General features: G+C 39.1%; 1 protein-coding gene across 2 annotated transcripts in view; it reads left to right on the top strand.

Moving 5' to 3' along the window:
• Positions 1 to 7,550: 7,550 nt before the first annotated feature.
• The window catches only part of LOC139387378 (suppression of tumorigenicity 18 protein-like), a 65,159-nt gene continuing 61,786 nt past the window's right edge, over positions 7,551 to 10,923 (top strand). Inside the window, exons 1-2 of one of the 2 annotated variants that reach the window (XM_071133519.1) lie at positions 7,551 to 7,636; positions 9,061 to 9,217. In XM_071133519.1, the coding sequence (XP_070989620.1) occupies positions 9,067 to 9,217 (151 nt within the window). In that variant the 5' untranslated portion in view covers positions 7,551 to 7,636; positions 9,061 to 9,066. Of the gene's footprint in view, positions 7,637 to 9,060; positions 9,218 to 10,923 lie in introns of those variants that run through there. The other variant, XM_071133520.1, reaches the window with a different exon arrangement.

The raw sequence follows: 10,923 nt of genomic DNA, 5'->3' as shown, positions 1-10,923 counted from the left end.
CTTTACTGCACTGTTTTTTTCTATACATAACTGAAATACTCACCCGTAAGAGCATTGGTGGTTTACAAAATATTTACACACAAAATATAGACATAAAGACATGACAGATAGACAATGTTTTAAAAAGATGCAACACATAACATTTCCATGATGAGCAACATCTCAAAGTGCAACATTAGAGAGAATTTCATATATCGAATATACCTCTAATGACCTGCACATGAGGATTGCAGTGGAAGATCATTTATAGACATCATATCACTGAGCTGATCCTGCCTTTGGAATGCGCATAAGGACATAGGAAGGAAAATGCTACTTCTGTAGTGAAAGGATGAGCAACGCATTCATTACACTCAGTGACAACCTGCCTGTTTTAAAACTTGGTTTGTTGGCTCTTCAGGAAATATAGTAGGCCAATATTAATGCTCACTATCTAAGGACATTTAATTAGAATATTTTCATTGTACAACAACAAAATCATTGATAAGAGACCAAAGAAAAAGGCTCTTTATTGCTATGGATTTATTTTAATGGCATGGCGTTTTCCCCCACCAGTATGACCAATTGAAAAATGACAAATAGACAAAGAAAATGTGTAACGTTTTGATAATAGCAGTTGTTTCAGAAATCATTGGTTTGGAAATCCGTGTAAGTTCCCACAAGCTATAAAGAAAATACATTCTTATTTGATTTAGAATTTCTGCTTTTGTGGAAGGCATTAGCTAACGTGGCAGTAGTGTTGGCATGCTATGGCAGGAAACAGACTTCAAAAAGGCTTCAAATCAGGACCCAAGAACGGTGCGGCCCTCATGGAGGAGGAAGCGCACCAACATCACTTTCCCAGATCACAGCAGGGAGCATCGCAGCTCTCTGCAGAGCAAGCGCTCAATAACCGTGTGGGTCTAGGGGTGTTTTAACAATGTTTAGCTCTATTTTCTCCATTTAGCATAAGCCTGTTGTCACATTTGGACAGCTTCTTCATAAATGAATGGTGTGATTCCTACAATTTTTTTCGGGACGGGCCTGAATGAGAAAATATGCGACACAACACAGTATTCGATGATACCGAGGTGGCCTGGCACCCACCAACCATGTGCACTGGACAGGCTCTTAGTGTAAATGTTTACCACCCCCCTCTGAGCTTGGAGCTGCTTGGAGTCACTTATCAGGCTAAATGGGATTTTAGCATTGTTAACAGTCAATGGCTTAGGATTGTGCTCAAACTAGTTCCATTGATTCCACCAGTATTAGTTTAAGACTGCTAGCTCCCTCAAGCGTCTCTCAACACTAGCTAAATTTACTATCACACCACATAGACCTGTCTATTATTCAAGTCAAATCGATGGGCAAGTGATGCTTATGGGTCCTGTCCCCTAACCCTTTGAATGGGCTTGATTATATCAAATTCATGAAGAGGCGTTTTTTTTTAATACCTGGAAAACCATATAGGCCTTGTGCTTCTCCAAATGCATCAGATTAGAGCTATACCATACAAAATATTCAACATCTCAAGTAGTTGTGCAAGGTGAATAAGGAGCTAAAAATGGCTAGCAGGGAAGAAAGTGTTGTCTGTCTAAATAGACAGGTTGTTCTCTGTATGTGGAGGAGCATCTGAAGACAGTGGCTGTCTAATACAGTATTTGTCGGCCGCAGGAGTAGGAATGAAAAGGAAAGGAAAAGAAAATGACTGCAATGCAAAGTTCTTTATAGAACCATACAAGGAACTATACAAGAAGTGTTGTGTTATTTGTAAAACCATACATCTGCAGTAATGTGCAACCTGTTTTTCCAGAAACGTCCAAGAAAACATTTTAAAACGTGATATTAGAGATTGGAAAGCTACATGCATAATAACCAGAATGTTAGCTATGCAAAAAATAGTAGTAGCTTGTCATATTGAATTGATCTCATGAATACCATCAGTGCAACAAGAACGATCTTGACTCTCAGCTCATGTATGAAACAACATTAATCATCAAAGATACTCCAAACTGTAAGAGGCAAGGGATAACCAACCACCCCTGCCTTGAAATGGCATAGTCAAAGGATTCTTTCCTCCAGGCATTTATTCACCTGTCATCATGCTATAGAAACACTTAATGTTGTAGAGAGTTATAGTGACATATCAAAAAGATTAAGTGAAGACAGGACACACAAAGAATGTCATATTTAGTGTTAGATTCTACCCTTTGTTACTCATCTCATTCAAGATCATACATACGTTGCATTAGATTTTTCCGCATCTTTGACACTATACATTAGATAGCGGGGCAGCAAATAAACAAGTATTGTTCACAGAGTAAATATGCACTTAAAATGGTGGATAAATGAATGGGAATGCATTATAACAATCTTATTTTTGGGAAATCAAAATGAAAAGAGTCTGTTGAAGAACACCCAGTGGCATCAAGAATGCTGAAATATCAAACCAAGGAGTAAATTGACTTAATGCCATCAAATTTCCCCCTATTCATGCTATAAGAATGGGGTTAGGGAAAGAGATTAGGTTATACATCTGCTGTCAGAGACTGGAGAGACCAAGCAGAGAACTTCACCGAAACAGAATGATGATCAAACAGACATGCCTCCTATCTTCTCCTTTATTGTCCCTTCTTCCCTTCTTTCATTCGACTACAGGCACAAACCCAGATTTAATTCCTGATGAAACGAGTGAGAAATATGAGGGAGTAAGCAGCAATATCTGGATCTGAAATGTTCTACCCACTACATGAACCCCCCCCCCCCCCCACACACACACACACAATGTCACCATTAGTAACACATTCACATAAATATGGATATTTTTTTTTTCAAACATTTTCTATGTTGTTAGTGTAAATCTACATCTGATGACATAGCTTTGTAGGTAATTACTACCGTAGAGATAATTCACCATAGAAAGCCTGAGGCTTTGGGGCTCCTGCACTCACTAGCAAGAGAGAGTGCGTAGGTTTGTAGTTGAGTAGCTATGCTGTGCCCTAAAGGCACATATGAGGCAAAGTTTGGTAAGTAACATTCTAACGTGTGGTTAACAAGATTTTTTTCTTATCTTAAGTGCAACAGAAAGTATACAAAATTATAACTAAATGCATTTGAAGTGCTTCTCAAGTAATTTTCACATTCAGTTCAGAATTGTATGTAATCCTCTCAAATATAGAGTGAACTATTCCATTTGCAAATGAGAATAATTATTTGAATACCACAACACTGTAAATCCTATTGATTAGTGTGCATGACACTTTTTTTCCATTTCCTCCTCCGAAACAAAACCGCAAAGAAGCCAGTAAACACTACAAATCTGTTGTGTTATTGGGGTAATCTGGCTGCTTAGTAACTGACAAGTAAATTAAATCAATACAAATAGTTTTGGAGTGTCTGAAAATAGACAGTGATTTAAACTGTAACTAACAGCCATGCATTTTCCAGCTGCAGTGGCAGTGTTGAGGAAATGACACCAGCTTTGATGGGTTGTATAGCTTTTGAGACGAGTCTCTTCATGTTGCTTGCAGTCCCATCATGGCATTGTTCGAAAGCTTGTTTACCTGCTGATAACATACACTGGTGGATTCAGGAGCACCGATCCAAAATCGGCTGCCAAAGTCACTCAAGTTTCATTGTACCGCAGGAGGAGAAGAATGAACTGTTTACGCGGAGGGGAATGCAAAATGCTAAATGTGAAATCAAACTATGGGACCAATAAGGAATCATAATAACTTTGCCAAGGTTTTATTTTTAGCCCCAGTTGCAATGCCAGCGTTTTGGAAAACTGTAAAAAAGAAAACTGCTTGTGTGCTCTGTATGTATGGATAGGTTTGCACTATTGGGGTTATATTTGTACAAAATGGACAATGAAATAGCAACATTTGTTACTTGTGGATTCAGTTTTCGAGGTGAAATTAAATTAAATCAACGATTCAACCGAAAAGCATTTCTAAATCATGCATCTCATTGGGTCTGTAGATGTTTCATTTTAGAGAAGAAGCTATGTTTGCAGGTCAGAGGCATCTTTTTGCTTTGTATATATAATAACGTGGTCCTCCTTGAGCCATGGCCCCAGCATTGGGCCCCACACCCATCCACAGGCAGGTATCCAGGGGGCCAGCAGGGCCCCAGACGGCTATCTATGGGGCCCAGGTGACCCTGTCTCTGGGGTTAGCAGGATTACCACTAAAGAGGGATGGGCAGAGAGGCTGAGGAGCCACTGAGTGCGAGTGTGCGAGGCTGGTGATGGCAGCTGTCAATGGTTTGGAAGGAGAAGCCAGACAGATTGTGCGTTCTGTTGGTGCAGCCAGTTCGCCACCTGGCAGGCTTTTCCTTGTTAGAACTTCTTGCTGTTTCTGTTCTCGTCGTCAGAGAGATGGAGAGATGTTTCTTTCCCTCCTCTCTCCTCATTTGCGTTTTCATCTAGGGGGAGATTTGGGATTTGTCAAACGGTTTAGAATGCTTTTGTATGAAATTATGGAAGATATGCACTCTACGTTCTAGATTAAGTAAGTAGGTTAATCAAGGGCACTATGTCACGTCACATCTACAGCTATAGAAGTATCCCATTGATTCCCACAATGACATTAGTGATTAGCTTTCCCATGCCCATAAAACACATTACCCATTATAGCTCATTATGACAGTAATTAATCAGACATGTAGCAAGCCAGACAGACAAAACATCAGTTTGATCATTTGAATATTGCCCTCGTCATGATATGTTATTAAGAGGCATTAATTACCATTAATTAATTAACATGTGCAATAATGTTTAATGATTAATTCAAGTTATCAGTCACCTCTCCCTCCAGGCATCTGATTGACAAGATAAAGTATAACACATAGATGTTTTTTTTAAAGGCTAACAGCCTGATGCATCCCTTATTAGTTAGTCATTCCAACATGTACTGTATCACACCCAGAATCTAGCTGTCACTTCACCATTTCCTTCTATAATGCATATGTGCCTCACACCACACTCACGTCACAACAGCCACTGCCATCTCACAAGTTGATACAGAGGGATGTGATTCAGTTCCAGGTTTTTCTAGGGTTCAGAATCAAGATGTAGCCCACCAGTCGTCCACTGTGAGATGTCTACAGAATATGTATTGTAGACTCTAAATCTGTCTACAGAAGATGTATTGTAGACTCTAAATATGTCTACAGAAGATGTATTGAAGACTCTAAATATGTCTACAGAATATGTATTGTAGACTCTAAATATGTCTACAGAATATGTATTGTAGACTCTAAATATGTCTACAGAATATGTATTGTAGACTCTAAATATGTCTACAGAAGATGTATTGAAGACTCTAAATATGTCTACAGAATATGTATTGTAGACTCTAAATATGTCTACAGAATATGTATTGTAGACTCTAAATATGATGTCAATAGAAGATGTATTGTAGACTCTAAATATGATGTCTACAGAAGATGTATTGTAGACTCTAAATATGATGTCAATAGAATATGTATTGTAGACTCTAAATATGATGTCAATAGAATATGTATTGTAGACTCTAAATATGATGTCAATAGAAGATGTATTGTAGACTCTAAATATGATGTCTACAGAAGATGTATTGTAGACTATAAATATGTCTACAGAAGATGTATTGTAGACTCTAAATATGATGTCAATAGAATATGTACAGTAGACTACATATGATGTCAATAGAAGAAGTATTGTAGACTAAATATGTCAATAAAAGATGTATTGTAGACTAAATATGATGTCAATAGAAGATGTATTGTAGACTAAATATGTCAATAAAATATGTATTGTAGACTAAATATGATGTCAATAGAAGATGTATTGTAGACTAAATATGATGTCAATATAATATGTACTGTAGACTAAATATGATGTCAATAGAATATGTACTGTAGACTAAATATGATGTCAATAGAATATGTACTGTAGATTAAATATGATGTCAATAGAAGATGTATTGTAGACTCTAAATATGTCTACAGAAGATGTATTGTAGACTCTAAATATGATGTCAATAGAATATGTACTGTAGACTAAATATGATGTCAATAGAATATGTACTGTAGATTAAATATGATGTCAATAGAAGATGTATTGTAGACTCTAAATATGTCTACAGAAGATGTATTGTAGACTCTAAATATGATGTCAATAGAATATGTACAGTAGACTACATATGATGTCAATAGAAGAAGTATTGTAGACTAAATATGTCAATAAAAGATGTATTGTAGACTAAATATGATGTCAATAAAATATGTATTGTAGACTAAATATGATGTCAATAGAAGATGTATTGTAGACTAAATATGTCAATAAAATATGTATTGTAGACTCTAAAAATGATGTCAACAGAAGTTCTAGGCTTTTTAGTTCAGTTTTAACACTGACTATCAAGTAACACGTGTCTTTCCAGTGGCTGAAGACCTCTACATCCACATACAGTTATGCCTCTTAAATTCCTTAACCTCATACTTTAACAGTATGAGCTATAAGCATTGTGGGGTGTTTTAGGAGGTGGCACAGGTCAGAGGAAGTTCCCTCCAAACAGTCACAGTAGGCGGAGACCATCAGAAATCGACTAGGCATTTGAAAAGAAAAAATGTAACTAGGCAAGTCAGTTAAGAACAAATTCTTATTTACAATGATGTCCTACCGGGGAACAGTGGGTTACGTGCCTTGTACAGGGGCCGGGACAGAATGACAGTTTATTTTTTTATTTTTTTTTATCTTGTCAGCTCTGGGATTCGATCCAGCAACCTGCTGGCCCAACGCTCTAACCACTAAGCTACCTGCCGTCCCAAAGTTTAACTGGTTTACAACCTTTCCCAACCGTTCCAGGGACCACCAAATCTCCGCCAAAAGAACCACTATTTGCGGAGTCCTGGATATATATTTTATTACATAAAATATCGTGGACGTCAATTTTAGCAGTGAACGTATCTTATTAAAGACCTATTATTATTGTTATTATTCTAAACAATTTGCATTGTGAAAACTATTTTAAAATAGCTTATACTACGATTAATAGTCGCAGCTGTCATTATTTAAAATAAAATAAAAGTTTTATCAACACTTTTTTGCGGACCTGCTGCAGTACCCACAAGGACCACAGGTTGGTAACCACTGAACTAGAGATCCACAATCTTTGACACAGCATACCTTTGCAACACATAGGGGAGTGACATCAAAGGTAATGTATTGATCAGAAGTTAAAGATTTCATGAACAACTTACAATAAGCATGCTGGTTGGTGTGCTAGCTTAAAAAATATGCTATGAAAAGGGCACTTCACACCAGTTTGCAAGCGAGTTAATATCTATATAACGTTAAGGAAATACGTTAAAAATGACAAACGTGTGTGGTTGAAGTCCACAATTTGTGACGCTTAACTATAAGAAGTGAAAATATAACTTGTTAATTTGTAGTCCTCAATGTTTTTTTGTGACATGAGCTACAGCTTTACAAAGCTAACTATACTACTTCTGAACACCACCAGAGGTAGCTACTGAAATCAATCTGTTGATACAATTTATCCATCCTGTTTCTTTATTTGTTACAGCTATTTTCCAAGTGACCACCACAACTCATAGAGAGACTACAGGACAAACATGGCTGTGTCCCCAAAAAGAAGAATGAGGAGCAGAGGTAAAGTGTTTATAGCCAGCTGCTAAACTGAAAAGCTCACTGTCTGTTCAAATTGGGAGGGAGGGAAGATTTTTTGCAACAGAAGTTGCACTGTTGGCCTGTTGAGTGTGGTGTCAGCCGGTCCCAGACCCAGTGGCCCTCACCGGGCTATGCTCTGTTGAAGGGAGGGAGAGTGGCTAATGGCTGGCCACAGCTCAGGACATGGCCTTGTTTGTTCATGGTCCCCCATCTCTGAAAAGAGTTATGCTGTCTGCTTTGAATGGACAGCGTTTTTCTTTGTGTGCTCGATCAAAACAGAGGGGCAAAGTTAGTCAGCAAGTTGCATAGCTATCTGCATTCTAATTCTTCCAGCCTCTCTTGTATCAAGTTTGGAAACAATGTTTGACACTGTGTTTGACTGGACTGGGATGATGGAGGTAGGAGAGATTTGTTTACCTCCCCAATACTAGATAGAACTAGATTCTAATTCCGTAGTTAGCCACTTCTCAAATATATCTACTACAGTAGTGTACAGTAGCCTACAATCATCATATAACCCTCCGAATATAATGCATACAAATGATGGTACAGTGAGTTTAAGCTATGTAGTTAAACTATTTATATGCTTTTTTTTATCTGATCTATTTTCTAACAAGGTATTTGCCTATGAATCCCTGGCACTTTTGATATTACCTGAAGGCAAATGGTACAGATTTCTACAAGTTATTTACAACAACAGCCAAACCATTCCTCTGGAAACTAGGCTGCAGATCAAAGGATTGGTTTGATCTCTACTTAGCATATTTGTTTAACCTAGCCAGTGATTCTGAAAAGTGCACAAGCTTTTGCCGTGATATGCAGAGCACCCTTTATCTGTCTTTTTCTTGTGTTAGCTCTGGATTTAAGTACTTTCTGTATTTAAGAGACAACTGGATTTGCCAGCTTTTGAAATTGAGTTGCCCACTGCTAGCTGTCTTGGCACCCAGGGATAGATAACTAGGTACGTTCCACCGATAATCCTGATCGCCCTTCTAATAGTATTTGTGGACTGTACAGCACTCAATTAGGGCATAATGTGATTTTTAAAATGTCCTTTAAGTTGGATTACATTTGAAATCATGTGCAGTTTTTGCATATCTACTGTTTACTTTTTGAAGTATTGTTTTATAGCAGTTTTATTCAGGCAATGATGCTCTGCTCTGCACACATAGATGCAAAATGTCAAGCAAAGAAACAATGTTCAAGTGCTCTAAAAAAAATATGCCAGGGCAATCGGGCCATTTTCTGGAAAGCTTAAGAGAATGCATATGCACACAATGCCCTAATTCTCTCTTACTTTGGGCATGGATAAAGATGAGCACAGGTTTATTGAGAGCCAGAAAAGGGGGCACATAACTCACAAGAGGGATAAACCTGGGAAGTCATGCTGTAAATGTGTTTTACAGGAAACAATGAAAGGAGCAGACAAAGCGATTGTGGCAAAGTCCTTTGGAATATGGAAAAGCAGCTCTCAAAGGTCCAGGACCATGGAGAAGCCGGATGAGTCGTCCGAGGAGAGCAAGGAGAACCTTTCCAGCTGCACCTGTGAGTCCCTGCGAAAAGGTAAGGAACCAACAACCGATGGAGGAAAAGTGCCTCTACCTTATTTCAAATAGTCATAGGCCTATGTCTCTCGGCTCATTTTTCTTGTGGCCATTTTAATTATTACTAGCAACATTGTTTTTCATTTGACTCTCCAGCTAGCCTGCTCTTTCCAGCCAGTGAACAAACAAACAAACAAACCACATTGTTGGGCAGGAGAATTCCTTTTGAGGGAAAGTGTGTCTCCAATGATACCACACTGCCAGGAAAAAGACAAAGCAAAAAATAGCTAACACAAAAACAGTCACAGGTGCATGGGACTGAGAGAGAACCCAGTGAATGGTCACCGCAGTCCCCAGGAGGTCTTTCAGTGTAAGCCAGTGCAGTGGGTGGACTTCTGACAAGGACATTGGTGAGCGGCCAGGTGGAGTGTGTAACTGTGAATGCTCCTGTTTATTCTTTTCACATGCTAATGTACCTCCAATCTGACTTGTCTATGTGGCAAAAACTTTACTTTTAGTTTACGTTTATCCCTACTAAATATTGTACTACACTTACTCAACATGCAATGATTTCAAATATTTTTCAAAGAGTTGCAGTTCATATAAGGAAATCAGTCAATTGAAATGTGTTCATTAGACCCTAATGTATGTATTTCATATGACTGGAAATAGAGATATGTATCTGTTGGTCACAGATACCTTAAAAAGAAGTGGCGCTGTGGATCAGAAAACCAGTCAGTATCTGGTGTGACCTCCATTTGCCTCATGCAGTGCGACACATCTCCTTCGCGTAGAGTTGATCAGGATGTTGATTGTGGCCTGTGGAATGTTATCTCATTCCTCTTCAATGGCTGTGTTTTGTTTCTGGATATTGGCGGGAACTGGAACGCTGTCATACACGTCGATCCAGAACATCCCAAACATGCTCAATCGGTGACATGTCTGGTGAATATGCAGGCCATGGAAGAACGGACATTTTCAGTTTCCAGTAATTGTGTACAGATCCTTGTGACATGGGGCCGTGTATTATCATGCTGAAACATGAGGTGATGGCAGCAGATGAATGGCACGACAATGGGCCTCAGGATCTCGTCACGGTATCTCTGTGTATTCAAATTACCATTGATAAAATGCAATTGTGTTTGTTGTCTGTGGCTTATGCCTGCCCATACCATAACCCTACCATGGGGCTCTCTGTTCACAACGTTGACATCAGCAAACTGCTTGCCCACACAATGCCACAAACGCTGTCTGCCATTTGCCCGGAACAGTTGAAACTGGGATTCATCCATGAAGAGCACACTTCTCCAGCGTGCCAGTGGCCATCGAAGGTAGGCATTTGCCAACTGAAGTCGGTTAAGACGGTGAGCTGCAGTCAGGTCAGTACCCTGGTGAGTACGACGAGCACCCTGAGACAGTTTCTGACAGTTTGTTCAGAAATTTTTCGGTCATGCAAACCCACAGTTTCATCAGCTGTCCGGGTGGTTAGTCTCAGACCATCCCGCAGGTGAAGAAGCTGGATGTGGAGGTCTTGGGCTGGCGTGGTTACGCGTGCGTCTGCAGTTTCGTGGCCCGTTGGACGTACCGCTAAATTCTCTAAAACAATGTTGTAAGCGGCTTATGGTAGAGAAATAAACATTCAAGTCTCTGGCAACAGCTCTGGTGGACATTCCTGCAGTCAGCATGCCAATTGCTCGCTCCCTCAAAACCTGAGACATCTGTGGC

The sequence above is a fragment of the Oncorhynchus clarkii genome, chromosome 28 (genome assembly GCF_045791955.1).
Source record: "Oncorhynchus clarkii lewisi isolate Uvic-CL-2024 chromosome 28, UVic_Ocla_1.0, whole genome shotgun sequence".
Taxonomy (NCBI): domain Eukaryota; kingdom Metazoa; phylum Chordata; class Actinopteri; order Salmoniformes; family Salmonidae; genus Oncorhynchus; species Oncorhynchus clarkii.
The sequence above is the reverse complement of the archived record's forward strand: the minus strand, read 5'-3'. Positions and strand labels throughout refer to the sequence as shown.